Consider the following 16,013-nt stretch of genomic DNA (forward strand, 5'->3'; position numbering starts at 1 on the left):
TATATAGATTTACGTTCATGCTTTATTCTTGTTTTCAGTAAAAAAAAGTAAGTAAAATGAAATCATGATAGTTTATTTAAGGAAAAACTTTGTATGAACGCCTCTAAAACTGGGGTACAGGAAAAATCCTTTGATACAATACAGTTGCTTGTGGGGTCCCATCGGATTTAACGACCCAACCGGGTTTACAACCACTGCGTATTTAGGGTCTACGAAACTCATGGTTCGCTAGTTTTGTATATATATATATTAGACCCCCCTCCGAGTATGGTTACAGATGTGTGTAGGAGTGCGTTTGTGTTTGTGTGTGTGAGTTTGGTGTTTTCTTTGATATTATTACGCGTTAAAGCTATAATATTTTTATAAATTTCATCACACTAATTTATCGAAATTTAATTTTTTAGCTTTAAATATCCAATCATGAAAACAAAAATATATTTGTCATGTGGAACAGGGGTGAATTTTAGTTCCTTCAGAGAATCTGCAATTTGAAGTTAATAACATTGAAATCTCTGACATTTCCTATTTTCTTCTTTTACAGATAAATCTACGCCTGGCAATATGTTTCACCACGTAGTATCATTTAGACGGTCTCTTGTGTTGATACTGTGTACGATATTGTTTTTGGAGACTCAAGCTGATTCAGATATATGCAAGATATGTACTTGCTATTCACTTACAACGAGTGTAAATTGTGCAAATCGCAATTTACAATCAATTCCACAACCAATTCCGACGAATGTTGAATATTTGTAAGTATTTGACACTTTCTACGTATTTTCCACATCCAATATTTAAATTCTCATTGATATGTTCTCAGCTAATCGCTTATGCTGTTCATCTCACAGCTTTAAGCACAATCTTATGTTAGAGTAAAACAAATCGATATGTTACCTGCTGTGAAGTCAAATAAACTGTTTCTTACCATATTGAATTTATAATATATAACATCGCATACACAGAGATTGGATATGACTAGTATCTGACTTTGATTTCATTTGTCTGAACTTATCAAATCTTACGGTATATTCAATGAACGGACAGTATAAAAACTTTAGTGCTAAGAAAACGTGTATTCCACATAGTTATATTATATCATTAATTAGTTGAATTGTCGCTTATTATTACAGTAATATGATATAATATCAGTTGATCGTGTCACAGAATAATTGTTAATTATTGTTTGTGTTAATTTTATAATAGAATATGCAGCGAGCTATCAGAATCGTTGTGCACGCCAGACAAAATGTTGAGCGGTATTTCGTTCGTCTTTACGTTTCGATTTTAAATTCTGTCGAGGTTGACTTTGTTTTCATTCTTTTGGAGTCGGTAAAATAAATAGCAATTATCTCTGAGATCAATGTAAAGGACTTGTCCCTTTCCCAAAATTTCAGGTTTGTTCCTATGGAAGAAATTATTATTTTTATAATTAAAAATGAAACAGATGGATTAAACAGCAGATAATGACGAGATCCGCTTAAATTACCAAATTCTTAAAATACCTAAGTGAAGAAATCAAAATAGTGTTATTTTAACAAATTATGAGGAATTTATTTTTGATAGAATGTCATCAGTAAAATTTACCCTATCATGAACACAATAAAACTTATTACAAAATTATGCAAGCTTAATTGAAGTTTCGGCTGATTGATGTATCCCCGTTCACCTGAAATCTTACGCAATTTTTAAGTAAATTATTAAAATTTAACGTCTCAAGAAATGGAATAGAATAAAAAAGAGAAATTATTTGATACATGCAATCATAACAAATACTCTGTTGCAACACATTGCTCTTCCAGGTGATTACTTCCAGTTAATTGGCTTGCATCATTGCATTAATCACCTTAAACTTTCAGTTTTAATCAAATATTCATTAGAATATTTGATTAAAACTGAAAGTTTAAGGTGATTAATGCAATGGATCAATTCATTCGATCAGATCTATTTCTCAAAACATTTGGAAGGTTTTGACAAAATGAGAAATCCTAATGTAAAATAAAGAGAAAAGTTTCAATAATGGAATCCCTAAATCTCGTATAACTCAAGATGTTGAATAGTAAAGTTGAAGTTCTGTTTAATAAGTTAGATATTTTCATCGTTCATAACTTGAGCGAGGTTTGGCACAAATCATTTGACCGTCTAGCAGAATACATCACGTTCTGACACACGGCAATCTGACTTCAAGTCCCGCCAAGGTCAACCTTGGGTCATTCATTTCCGAGATCAATAAAGAACCATAACAGTTCAATGAACAAATGCAACTATGAGGACCTCGAATAAGACACCTTGCAGTATATTGTCCAGTTGTCTGTGACCTGAGTTAAAATTACACACTTTTTATTTTACCGATTTTGGAGAAAGGATCATACAAGTTTTTTAACCCCTGCAAGATCTCCAATACTTGTGAGACAGATATCATTAATATTCCGTTTGAGCTGTTGCAGGTTAACCTTTACAGGAATGATTAACAGGGATGCTATTTAGGGGATGAAGGATTTAGCATAGATGGCTAATAATGGTAACAAACTGAGGTTTAATACAGCAAGAGTAAGGAGCAAAGGGCTAAAAAAAGACGAAAAAACTAAGGCAATGTATGTTGCCACATCCCTTTTTTAAATAACACCCTTAACCAGTTAAATCACCATGTAAGTTTGTTCTCCTTTGTAGCACATAACTCAAAATTATATCAGGGTTTCCCCACTCTACCATCACCAATTCTATTAATAAATCCCTTTCTATTTCTGTTATGTTTTCCTTCCTAGTCTATTATTTCAGTCTTGAAGTTTTGGGGGTTTATTTATTTTTGTGAAGAACTTTTATGCATCAATTATGCAAAGGAGAGGAGTTTACTTTTGCAAAGATAAATTACTTTTGACAGCAAAGTGTAATAACAAATAGAATGCTCATTGGACAGAAACAAGATATTTATAAATAAAGCTGACTTCTGAGATGATAAAAATATCTTCCACTGAAAACTGATGTTGCAACGAAGGCTTTGTAAATCTAATTCAAATCACAAATATTTTGAACATCCATTCTTTTCTCATATTTTACATGCATGTGTGTTTTCCATTCATACTTTACGTGGTGACTTAAATCTGTTTCATATCTTATATAATAAAATATCCGAAAATGCAAACAGAACCTTCGTGAAGACGAAAAGAAAGCCTTACAAACTGCAAATTGACAATTTAATCATCCTAAACGAAACCGATTGGGGAAGGGTGATAGCAGTCACGGACCAAGACTACTATAAAGATAAAATATTGGAAACAGACTAATCCTGCTACAAGGAAGAACCAAGACACGCGGAGAAAGTAATAATGAATACACCCAAAATTAAGATAAATGAATACCAACGTTCGTTCACAGATAAAGAGAAAGATTATTTATGCAGCTCTGTAATGAAAGAGAGTAATTTCTATGGATCACCCAAGATCTGCGAATGCTCCAAAATGCAAGGATCAGCATATAAAAATACTAAGACCTACTGACATCAAATTGAGACCAACAGTTGCTGGACCTTGAGCCCCAACACAACAACTGAGCCATCTTTTGGATATACTCCTCAAACCGTTGTGCCCATTAATGCCCAGCTATACCCGAGACGATATGGATTTCATCAAACACATTCCACCCACTGTCCCAGAACGTACTATACTTAAAAGATTTGACTAATCTTTGTACAAATACATCACACTTTGGGCCTGGGAGCAATCAAACACTGGGTAGAAATCATAGCGGACGGATGGACGAACGCTTCAAAACGCATTTCCAAAGACACACACCTGGAACTAGAAGACAACACCTTTAGATTCGATAATAAACTGTATCGACAGATAAAAGGACACCACTACGGGGACGAGGTTCACACACATACTCGCACCCAGAGGTAGATATACATATGTGTGTATATTTCTGAGTGTATATGTGTGTATGTGCGTATATATGCATACATGTGCGTGTATGTGTGTGGAAGTGTGTGTTGGTACATAGAGAGGCGAAGCGGATACTCGAGGTTGTGCAAGTAAAGTAGGAAATAAACATGAAACGGCTGCCACATTAAGACATTCTTCTTCTCCTGCTGTTTCTTTTTTCTTCTACTTATTCTTCTTCTTCTTCTTCCTTTTCTTCGTTTTATTCTTTTTCTTCTCCTCCTTCTTCTTCCTCTTCTTCTTCCTCTTCTTCTTCTTCTTCTTCTTCTCCGTCTTCTTCTTCTTCTTCTTTTTCTTCTCCCTCTTCTTCTCCCTCTTCGTCTTCGTCTTCTTCTTCCTTTTCTTCTTCTTCTTTTTCTTCTCCCTCTTATTCTTCCTCTTCCTCTTCTTCTTCTTCTTTTTCTTCTTATTCTTTTTCTTCTTCTTTTTCTTCTCTGTACTTTCTGCTTAGTCACTGGTCTCTCTCTTTTACATTCTCTGCCAATTCTTCCTTTTATTCTCATCCTCCTGCTCTTCCTGCTCCTTCTGCTGCTACCCCAAGCTGCCCCTCCTCAGTCTTTCCTTCTTTTGTCCTCCTCCTAACCTCCCCACCTCTCCTCCCCCTCCGCCACCTCAACCTCCTCCTCACTCTCATTCGTCTTCTACTTCTTCTTCGTCTTCTTCTTCTTCTTTTTCTTCTTCTTCTTCTTCTTCTTCTTCTTCTTCTTCTCCTTCGTCTTCTTCATTTTCTTCTTCTTCTTCGTCTTCTCCTTCGTCTTCTTCTTCTTCTTCGTCTTCTCCTTCGTCTTCTTCTTATTCTTATTCTTCCTCTTCTTCTTCACCTCCTCCCCAATTCTCTTCCTTTTCTTTTTCTTCTATTTCTTCTTTTTCTTCTTCTTCGTTATCTTTCTCCTTTTTCTTCCTTTCATTCTCAAGTCACGGTGTTTGATATCGTATCACAAATATTTTCCATATAATCTATTTTACTCTTTCTTTACTGCTATAGACGTCTTGGCAACAACAACATTGCCACCATCAAAGAAGGTGCGTTCACGGGGCTTTCGAATTTAAAAGAGTTGTAAGTTCGTTTAGTTTCTTGATACTATTTTCCGAAAGTAATAATTGATGCTGATATATAAGCTCACAAATGTATAAAATTTCAGACTGAACCAAACAAAATCAATTCAAATTTGTAGAATGAACAAGATTTAGGAAGATACAAAGAGAATAGGGGAGAGCGAGACAATGTGAAAGAAAGAGAGAGAATTTTGGGGAGAAAGTGAAATAATAGGAAAAAATATAATGTTCCTTTATTGTAGTTGCTTTGTTTCAACTCGCATCTCAATAACTCAGTTTTGTTCCCCAAATTTCAATGATTTTGATATGAATTTGTATTAGAAATGGTAACGTTTGTGAGTTTACATGTTTGCATCTAATATTTTTATCTGAAGTATATGTGTATGTTCATATATAAGTGTAGTTCTGTGTGAAATGTGACTATATTATTCCTTTATTTTATATTTTGCATCCTCCTCCATTTCTTATTTCAATATTCTCCTCCGTGTTTCGATATTATCATTCAACTTCGAATTTTGTCATTCACTTCACTTTATTTATGTAATAGAGCAACTGAAGTGGAAGCGGAAAATATATATTCGAATAATATAGTCACATACATTCTATCTGTAAACCTGAAATACTTACTGTACTTGTAAGCTGGAATATTTGGCCTCATACAATTAAACTGCTGATATATTTCTTGTAAGCATGTGTTTTCTAATATTCTTGTGACAATGAAGCGATATGAAATAAATAATCTCTCCCACCATATTTCCCCAAGTGTGAATGGGAATATGTGTGATGTGAGTGTGCATATCGCATTCCGTCGTTGATACTATGAATATAAAAATGCGTATGAGTGCATTTGAATATGTTGATTTCTGATTCCGTATATTCCCTGATTTTTCAGCCATGTCTTCTCGCCCAAAATTTATCGATCTATCCTTGAATTATTTCCTGATATTTTAAGAACAATTTCAGTTTCGTCTTCAACACCATGATTTTCAAACTTCTTCTTCTTCTTCTTCTTCTTCTTCTTCTTCTTCTTCTTCTTTCCTACTTCTCTTCCTCCTCCTTCTCCTTTGTCCTCTTCTTCTTCCCCTTCCTCCTACTCCTCCGCCTCCACCTATTTTCCTCTTATTCATTCTTTTCCTTCTTTTTCTTTTTCTCCTTCTTTTTTCATGCTTCTTCTTCTTCTTCTCCTATTACTTCTTCTTTTCCTTCTCTTCTTCTTCTTCTTCTTCTTCTTCTTTTCCTTCATCTTCTTCTTTTTCTCCTCACCGTCCTCTTGTACTTCTTCTATTTCTTCCTCCTCTTTTTAATCTTTTACATCTTCTTCTTCTAGTCTACACTCTGCACCTCCTCCTATTTTCCTCCCCCTCCTGCATCTCCTTGTCCTTCCCTGTCCTCATCCTTCTTCACATCCCCTCCTCCTCCAACTCCTCCTTCTTCTACTTCTTCTCCCCCTCCACTTCCTCCTTGTCTTCTCCGTATCCCCTTCCCCTCCTCCCATTCATCTTTCGCTTCTTCTTCTCCTCAATCTCTTTCCTCTTCCTCTTCTTCTCGTATTATTTTCCTATAATTTTGTCCCTTTTCATAAAGAACAATATTGAATATGTTATCGCAATTCACACTATGTCAATCTAACCAATATTGTTTCCTGCTTCAGATATCTTTCCTACAATAAAATTTCAAGAATTGAAAAAGAGATGTTTCAAGGCCTTCACAACTTAGAGAAATTGTAAGTTCTGTCAATGTTGTCGTTTATACATGAGGAATATACTGTCTTTAAATTTAATATCCCCTTATTTCCATGTTTTCTCACTCTCTATTACAGTAAATCATATTCAGTTCTCATATTCGTGTTATATTTATTTGATTGAGTCTGAACATGTCAATGACTGTCAGTTGATAATTGTCTGCATAAAAATGTTATTCCTGCAAATATATATGTGTATGTTCATATGTATCTATGTATATGCACTATTAATATAAGTTTTAGCTACTATTTTCTTACATATTGTTCTCTTGATTCTGTGGTGCCGTGTGGTTATTTATCAACACTTCCACCGAGATAATTTTTTTGTTATTGTTGTTGTTGTTGTTTTGTTCTTCTTCTTGTAATGATCCTTTACCCCTCCTCCTCCACCTCCTTCTCCTCCATTTTCTTCTTCTTATTATTGCAATTCTCCTCCTCAACCTCCCCTCTTCGTCCTACTCATCATCCTTTTTCTTCAGTTTCTTCGTTCTCTTCTATTTTTCTTCTTCTTCATCTTCTTCGTCTTTTTCTCCTTACCTTCTTCATCTTCTTCATGTTCCTCTTCTTCTTCTACTTTTTCCTCTTCTTTGTCTTCTTCTTTTCCTTCTTATTCTTTTTCTTCTTCTTTTTCTTCTCTGTACTTTCTGCTCCGTCACTGGTCTCCCTCTTTTCCATTCTCTGCCAATTCTTCATCGTATTCTCAGTCTCCTGTCCTTCCTGCTCCTTCTGCTGCTACCCCCAGCTGCCCCTCCTCAGTCATCCCTTCCTTTGCCCTCCTCCTAACATCCCCGCCTCTCCACATCCTCGTCAATTCTCCTTCCTCTTCTACTTCTTCTTCTTCTTCTTCTTCTTCTTCTTCTTCTTCTTCTTCTTCTTCTTCTTCTCCTTCTCCTTCTCCTTTCTAGTTCTTCTTCTTCTTCTTCTTCGTAATCTTTCTTCTTTTTCTTCCTTTCATTCTCAAGTCACAGTGTTTGATGTCGTATCACAAATATTTTCCATATAATCTATTTTACTCTTTCTTTACTGCGACAGAGTACTTGGTACCAACAACATTGCAACCATCAAAGAAGGTGCATTCACGGGGCTTTCAAATTTAAACTACTTGTAAGTTCGTTCAGTTTCTTGATACTATTTTCCGAAAGTAATAATTGATGCTGATATATAAGCTCACAAATGTATAAAATTTCTGACTGCACCAAAGAAAATCAATTCGAATTTGTAGAATGAACATGATTTAAGAAGATACAAAGAGAATATGAGTGAGCGAGACAATGTGAAAGAAAGAGAGAGAAAGTGAAATAATAGGGAAAATATAATGTTCCTTTATTGTAGTTGCTTTGTTTCAATTCGCATCTCAATAACTCATTTTTGTTCCCCAAATTTCAATGATTTTGATATGTATTTGTATTAGAAATGGTAGCGTTTGTGAGTTTACATGTTTGCATCAAATATTTTTATCTGAAGTATATGTGTATGTTCATATATAAGTGTAGTTCTGTGTGAAATGTGACTATATTATTCCTTTATTTTATATTTTGCCTCCTCCTCCATTTCTTATTTCAATATTCTCCTTCGTGTGTCGATATTATCATTCAACTTCGAATTTTTCATTCACTTCACGTTATTTATGTAATAGAGCAACTGAAATGGAAGCGGAAAATATATATTCAAAAAATATAGTCACATACATTCTTTCTGTAAACCTGAAATACTTACTGTACTTGTAAGCTGAATATTTCGCCTGATACAATTAAACTGCTGATATATTACTTGTAAGCGTGTGTTTTCTAATATTCTTGTGACAATGAAGCGATATGAAATAAATAATCTCTCTCACCAAATTTCCACAAGGGTGAGTGGGAATATGTGTGATGTGAGTGTGCATACCGCATTCCGTCGTTGATACTATGAATATAAGAATGCGTATGTGTGCATTTGTATATGTTGATTTCTGATTCCGTATATTCCCTGATTTTTCAGCCATGTCTTCTCGCCCAAAATTTATCATTCTATCCTTGAATTATTTCTTGATATCTTAAGAACAATTTGAGTTTAGTCTTCAACACCATGATTTTCAATATACCTTCTATCTTCTTCTTCTTCTTCTTCTTCTCTTCTTCTTCTTCTTCTCTTCTTCTTCTTCTTCTTCTTCTTCTTCTTCTTCTTCGTCTTCTTCTTCTACTCCCCTACTTCTTCTTCCTTTCTTCTTCTTCGTTTTCGTCTTTTTCTTCTTCTTCTTCATCTTCGTCTTTCTCTTCTTCGTCGTCGTCTTCTTTTTCTTCTTCTTCGACTTCGTCTACTTCTTCTTCCTCCGCCTCACCTCCTGCTCATCATCCTCCTCCTTTTTCTTCTATTCTTCTTCATTTTCTTGTTCTTCTCCTTCTTTTAAACTATTCTTCTTCTTCTCCTCCTCCACCTCCTCCTCTTTCTTTTCTTCATCTAATTTTATTCTCTTCTTCTTCATCTACATTTACTTCTTGTAATTCACTTCCTCCTCCCACCACCCCACCCCCTCCTTTTTCTTCTTGTAATTCTCGTCCACCTCCACTCCTCTCCCTTCTTGCTCTTTTGTCTTCTTCTTCTTCTAATTCTTATTCTTATTCTCCTTCTTCGTCTTCTTCTTCTTCTTCTACTTCTGTTCCTCGTCTTCCTCCATCTTTTCCTTTTCTTCTTCTCTTTCTACCAAATCTTTTTTTCTTCGTCTTCTACCTCTTCTACACTTTATACTTCTTCATATTCTTCTCCTCCTCCTCTTTTCTGGTCTTCTTCCCCTTCATCCTCCTCCTCTTCCTTCTTCTTCTTCGTCTTCTTTTTTCTTCTTCTTTTTCTTCTTTTTCTACTTCTACTTCTACTTCTCTTCCTCCTCCTCCTCCTCCTCCTCCTTTCTCCTTATTCTTCTTCTTCTTGTACTTCTCCTCCTCACCTTCCTCCTTATTTTTCTTTTTCTTCAACTTCTCTTTCTTCTCTCATTTCTTCTACTCTTTCTTATTCTTCTATTTCTCATTACTTCTATTTACTTCTCCTCTTCCGTCTCTTTCTTCTTCATATTTTCATTTTGTTATTCTCCTCCTCCTTCTTCTTCATTTTTTTCTTTTTCTCTAACTTCTTCTTCTTCATCATCCTCCTCCACCTCTTGCTTCCTCTTCCTTCTTCTTCTCTTACTTCTACTGCTTCCTGTTCTTCTTCTTCCACAACTACACCTCCTCCTTTTTCTTCTTCTGCTTCTTCTTCTTCTTCTTCTTCTCTTCCTCCTCCTTCTTCTTGTAATTCTTTCCTTCCCCTCCCCCTCCTTATCCTCTTTCTTCTTCTTGTTTTTCTTCCTCTCCTACTTCTTCTTTCTTCTACTTCTCCTCCTTCTCCTCCTCTTTCTTCTTCTTCTCATCTTCTTTTTTGTAAATCTCCACCTCCTTCTCCTCTTCCTCCTCCTTCTTCATCGCCTTCTTCTTCATCTTTTTCCTCTTCTTCTCCTTTTTCCTCTCTTTTACCTATTCTTCTTCGTCTCCTCACCCTCCTCCTCTTTTTAATAATTTACATCTTTTTCGTCTACTCTACCCTCTGCTCCTCCTCCTATTTCCCCCACCCCTCCTTGTTCTACTCCGTCCTCAGCCTTTTTCCTCTCCTTCGTTCCTCCACCTCCAACTCATCCTTCTTCTAATTCTTCTCCCCCTCCACTTCCTCCTTGTCTTTTCCGTATCCCCTTCCCCTCCTCCCATTCTTCTTTGGCTTCTTCTTCTCCCTCAATCTCTTTCCTCTTCCTCTTCTTCTCGTATTATTTTCCTATAATTTTGTCCCATTTCATAAAGAACAATATTGAATATGTTATCGCAATTCACACTATGTCAATCTAACCAATATTGTTTCCTGCTTCAGATATCTTTCCTACAATAAAATTTCAAGAATTGAAAAAGAGATATTTCAAGGCCTTCACAACTTAGAGAAATTGTAAGTTCTTTCAATGTTGTCGTTTATACATGAGGAATATACTGTCTTTAAATTTAATATCCCCTTATTTCCATGTTTTCTCACTCTCTATTACTGTAAATCATATTCAGTTCTCATATTCGTGTTATATTTATTTGATTGAGTCTGAACATGTCAATGACTGTCAGTTGATAATTGTCTGCATAAAAATGTTATTCCTGCAAATATATATGTGTATGTTCATATGTATCTATGTATATGCACTATTAATATAAGTTTTAGCTACTATTTTCTTACACATTGTTCTCTTGATTCTGTGGTGCCGTGTGGTTATTTATCAACACTTCCACCGAGATAATTTTTTTGTTATTGTTGTTGTTGTTGTTTTGTTCTTCTTCTTGTAATTATCCTTTCCCCTCCTCCTCCACTTCCTTCTCCTCCATTTTCTTCATCTTATTATTATTGCAATTCTCCTCCTCAACCTCCCCTCTTCGTCCTACTCATCATCCTTTTTCTTCAGTTTCTTCGTTCTCTTCTATTTTTCTTCTTCTTCATCTTCTTCGTCTTTTTCTCCTTACCTTCTTCATCTTCTTCATGTTCCTTTCTTCTTCTACTTCTTTCTCTTCTTTGTCTTCTTCTTTTTCTTCTTATTCTTTTTCTTCTTTTTCTTCTCTGTACTTTCTGCTCCGTCACTGGTCTCCCTCTTTTTCCATTCTCTGCCAATTCTTCATCTTATTCTCAGTCTCCTGTCCTTCCTGCTCCTTCTGCTGCTACCCCCAGCTACCCCTCCTCAGTCATCCCTTCCTTTGCCCTCCTCCTAACATCCCCGCCTCTCCACCTTCTCGTCAATTCTCCTTCCTCTTCTACTTCTTCTTCTTCTTCTTCTTCTCCTTCTCCTTCTCCTTTCTAGTTCTTCTTCTTCTTCTTCTTCTTTGTAATCTTTCTTCTTTTTCTTCCTTTCATTCTCAAGTCACAGTGTTTGATGTCGTATCACAAATATTTTCCATATAATCTATTTTACTCTTTCTTTACTGCGACAGAGTTCTTGGTGCCAACAACATTGCAACCATCAAAGAAGGTGCATTCACGGGGCTTTCAAATTTAAACTACTTGTAAGTTCGTTCAGTTTCTTGATACTATTTTCCGAAAGCAATAATTGATGCTGATATATAAGCTCACAAATGTATAAAATTTCAGACTGAACCAAACAAAATCAATTCGAATTTGTAGAATGAACATGATTTAGTAAGATACAAAGAGAATATGAGAGAGCGTGACAATGTGAAAGAAAGAGAGAGAAAGTGAAATAATAGGAAAAAATAATGTTCCTTTATTGTAGTTGCTTTGTTTCAATTCGCATCTCAATAACTCATTTTTGTTCCCCAAATTTCAATGATTCTGATATGAATTTGTATTAGAAATGGTAACGTTTGTGAGTTTACATGTTTGCATCAAATATTTTTATCTGAAGTATATGTGTATGTTCATATATAAGTGTAGTTCTGTGGGAAATGTGACTATATTATTCCTTTATTTTATATTTTGCATCCTCCTCCATTTCTTATTTCAATATTCTCCTTCGTGTTTCGATATTATCATTGAACTTCTAATTTTGTCATTCACTTCATGTTATTTACGTAATAGAGCAACTGAAGTGGAAGCGGAAAATATATATTCGAATAATATAGTCACATACATTCTATCTGTAAACCTGATGATAATACTACTGTACTTGTAAGCTGGAATATTCGCCTGATACAATTAAACTGCTGATATATTCTTGTAAGCGTGTGTTTTCTAATATTCTTGTGACAATGAAGCGATATGAAATAAATAATCTCTCTCACCAAATTTCCACAAGGGTGAGTGGGAATGTGTGATGTGAGTGTGCATACCGCATTCCGTCGTTGATACTATGAATATAAGAATGCGAATGAGTGCGTTTGAATATGTTGATTTCTGATTCCGTATATTCCCTGATTTTTCAGCAATGTCTTCTCGCTCAAAATTTATCGATCTATCCTTGAATTATTTCCTGATATCTTAAGAACAATTTCAGTTTCGACTTCAACACATTCATTTTCAATATAACTTCTTTCTTTTCTTCTTCTTCTTCTTCTTCTTCTTCTTCTTCTTCTTCTTCTACTCCTCTACTTCTTTTTCCTTTCTTCTTCTTCGTCTTCGTCTTTTTTCTTCTTCTTCTTCTTCTTCGTCGTCGTCGTCGTCGTCTTCTTTTTCTTCTTCTTCGTCTTCGTCTTCTTCTTCTTCCTCCGCCTCACCTCCTGCTCATCATCCTCCTCCTTCTTTTTCTTCTCTTCTTCTTAATTTTCTTGTTCTTCTCCTTCTTCTTTTAAACTATTCTTCTTCTTCTCCTCCTCCACCTCCTCCTCTTTCTTTTCTTCTAATTTTATTCTCTTCTTCTTCTTCACTACATTTACTTCTTGTAATTCACTCCTCTCCACCACCCCACCCCAACCTTTTTCTTCTTGTAATTCTCGTCCACCTCCACCCCTCTCACCTCTTGCTCCTTTTTCTCTTCTTCTTCTAATTCTATTCTTATTCTCCTTCTTCTCCTTCTTAGTACTTCTTCTTATCTACTTCTGTTCCCCGTCTTCCTCCATCTTTTCCTTTTCTTCTCTCTTTCTACCACTTCTTTTTTCTCGTCTTCTACTTCTTGTACACTTTATACTTCTTCATATTCTTCTTCTCCTCTCCTTTTCTCTTCTTCTACCCCTTCATCCTCCCCTCTTTCTTCTTCTTCGTCGTCTTCTTTTATTCTTCTTTTTCTTCTTTTTCTACTTCTACTTCTACTTCTCTTCCTCCTCCTCCTCCTTCTCCTTCTTCTTCTTCTTCTTTTACTTCTCCTCCTCACCTTCCTCCTTATTTTTCTTTTTCTTCAACTTCTCTTTCTTCTACTTCATTTTCTTCTACTTCTTCTTATTCTACTTTCTATTTCTTCATCTACTTCTCCTCTTCCGTCTCTTTTTTCTTCATATTTTCATTTTGTTATTCTCCTCCTCCTTCTTCTTCATTTTTTTTCTTTTTCTCTAACTTCTTCTTCTTCATCATCCTCCTCCACCTCTTGCTTCCTCTTCCTTCTTCTCTTACTACTACTGCTTCCTGTTCTTCTTCTTCCTTTACCTCTACACCTCCTTTTTCTTCTTCTGCTTCTTCTTCTTCTTCTTCTTCTCCTCCTCCTCCTTCTTCTCGTAATTCTTCCTTTCCCCTCCCCCTCCTTATCCTCTTTCTTCTTTTTGTTTTTCTTCCTCTCCTACTTCTTCTTTCTTCTACTTCTCCTCCTTCTCCTCCTCTTTCTTCTTCTTTTCATCTTCTTTTTTGTAAATCTCCCCCTCCTTCTCTTCTTCCTCCTCCTTCTTCATCGCCTTCTTCTTCTTCTTTTTCCTCTTCTTCTCCTTTTTCTTCTCTTTTACCTATTCTTCTTCGTCCCCTCACCCTCCTCCTCTTTTTAATAATTTACATCTTTTCGTCTACTCTACCCTCTGCTCCTCCTCCTATTTCCCCCATTCCTCCTTGTTCTACTCCGTCCTCAGCCTTTTTCCTCTCCTTCGTTCCTCCTCCTCCAACTCCTCCTTCTTCTACTTCTTCTCCCCCTCCACTTCCTCCTTGTCTTCTCCGTTTCCCCTTCCCCTCCTCCCCTTCTTCTTCTCCTCAATCTCTTTCCTGTTCCTCTTCTTCTCGTATTATTTTCCTGTAATTTTGTCCCCTTTCATAAAGAATAATATTGAATATGTTATCGCAATTCACACTATGTCAATCTAACCAATATTGTTTCCTGCTTCAGATATCTTTCTTACAATAAAATTTCAAGAATTGAAAAAGAGATGTTTCAAGGCCTTCACAACTTAGAGAAATTGTAAGTTCTTTTAATGTTGTCGTTTATACATGAGGAATATACTATGTCTTTAAATTTAATATCCCCTTATTTCCATGTTTTCTCACTCTCTATTACTGTAAATCATATTCAGTTCTCATATTCGTGTCATATTTATTTGATTGAGTCTGAACATGTCAATGACTGTCAGTTGATAATTGTCTGCACATTAAAAATGTATTCCTGAAATATTATGTGTATGTTCATATGTATGTATGTATCTGCACTATTAATATAAGTTTTAGCTACTGTTTTCTTACACATTGTTCTCTTGATTCTGTGGTGCCGTGTGGTTATTTATCCATACTTCCACCAAAATAAATTGTTGTTATTGTTGTAGTTTTCGTTCTTCTTCTTGTAATTCTCCTTGTTCTTCTTCTTCTCCTTCTCCTTCTCCTCCTTTTCCTTTTCTTCTTCTTCTTCTTCTTCACATCCTCCTCCTCCTCCTTCCCCTTCTATTTCTTTTTCCTTTTCTTCTTTCTCTGCTTCTTCTTCTTTTTCTCCTCCTCCTCCTTCTTTTCTTCTTCTTCTTCTTCTTTTTCTCCTTCTTCTTCTTTTTCTCCTTCTGCTCCTCCTTCTTCTTTTTCTCCTCCTCCTCATTCTTCTTCTTCTTCTTCTCCTTCTTCGTCTCCTCCTCCTCCTCCTCCTCCTTCTTCTCCTTCTTCTTCTTCTTCTTCTTATTCTTCGTCTCTTCTACCTCCTTCTTCTTCTTCTTCTTCTTCTTCTTCTTTTTCTTCTTCGTGTTCTTCTTCTTGTTCCTCTTCTTCCCTTACTCGTTATATTTCCATATAAATTCTTTCTTCACATAATGAACATTATTCCATATTTCGTCGCAATTACATACGATGTGAAACTAAGCAAGTTCTTTCCTGCTTCATATTCTTCTGAACGATGGACATTTTTTCGCATTCCTTAATATCTCGACGAAGCAACTAATGGACTCTATTCATGATATATCCTTGAATGTGTCTGAGACATGAAACGACTGGGAATTATTTATCCGCATTGTCGAGATTAATTTCTTCTTCTTTTCCTTCTTCTTCTTCTCCTTCTTTTCTTCTTCTTCTTTTTCTTCTTCTTTCTTTTTTTCTTCTTCCTCCTCTTCTTCTTCTTTCTTTTTTTTCTTCTTCCTCTTCTTTTTCTTCTTCTTCTTCTTCTTTTTCTTCTTCCCTTCTTTTTCTTCTTCTTCTTCTTTCTTTTTTCTTCTTCTCCTTCTTCTTCTTCTTTTTCTTCTCCTCTTTCTTGTTCTTGTTCTTCTTCTTGTTCTTCTTCTTCTATATTAGCACTGAGGACATCCTCAATAAAATGAGTATTTTTGGTCACTCCAAGTTCTTCACATGTTGTGTAGTGGACACTAAGGACTTGATTCCCTCTACCCATCTATTGACATCGATTTTGCTGGAGTATAATGTAATGAGATTGTCTGTGAAATGTGAAGTGAGGTCAACACGCGTGATCCGTGTCTCGT

At 35.7% G+C, this 16,013-nt stretch overlaps 1 protein-coding gene across 4 annotated transcripts; it reads left to right on the forward strand.

Moving 5' to 3' along the window:
- Window positions 1-435: 435 nt before the first annotated feature.
- On the forward strand, window positions 436-14,622 carry LOC115227548 (leucine-rich repeat-containing protein 70-like). 4 transcript variants are annotated; one of them, XM_029798343.2, is made up of 7 exons: window positions 522-752; window positions 4,921-4,992; window positions 6,643-6,714; window positions 7,765-7,836; window positions 10,603-10,674; window positions 11,694-11,765; window positions 14,456-14,573. In XM_029798343.2, exons 1-7 carry the CDS (start codon window positions 562-564, stop codon window positions 14,529-14,531), a joined length of 627 nt encoding a protein of 208 aa, XP_029654203.1. In that variant the 5' UTR covers window positions 522-561; the 3' UTR covers window positions 14,532-14,573. The 4 variants fall into 4 exon arrangements, with proteins under 4 accessions (XP_029654204.1, XP_036354543.1, XP_036354542.1 ...); XM_029798344.2 differs by lacking the exon at window positions 4,921-4,992 and having other exon boundaries at window positions 436-752; window positions 14,456-14,622; XM_036498650.1 differs by lacking the exon at window positions 6,643-6,714 and having other exon boundaries at window positions 444-752.
- Window positions 14,623-16,013: the final 1,391 nt, after the last annotated feature.

The sequence above is a fragment of the Octopus sinensis genome, unplaced genomic scaffold (assembly GCF_006345805.1).
Source record: "Octopus sinensis unplaced genomic scaffold, ASM634580v1 Contig04526, whole genome shotgun sequence".
NCBI classification, from domain to species: Eukaryota; Metazoa; Mollusca; class Cephalopoda; order Octopoda; family Octopodidae; genus Octopus; species Octopus sinensis.

Coding starts and splice junctions, on each gene's coding strand:
- LOC115227548 (XM_029798343.2), top strand. CDS start 562: ATGTTTCACCACGTAGTATCATTTAGACGGTCTCTTGTGTTGATACTG. Junction 753..4,920: donor CCGACGAATGTTGAATATTT/GTAAGTATTTGA, acceptor TTACTGCTATAG/ACGTCTTGGCAACAACAACA. Junction 11,766..14,455: donor CTTTCAAATTTAAACTACTT/GTAAGTTCGTTC, acceptor TTCCTGCTTCAG/ATATCTTTCTTACAATAAAA.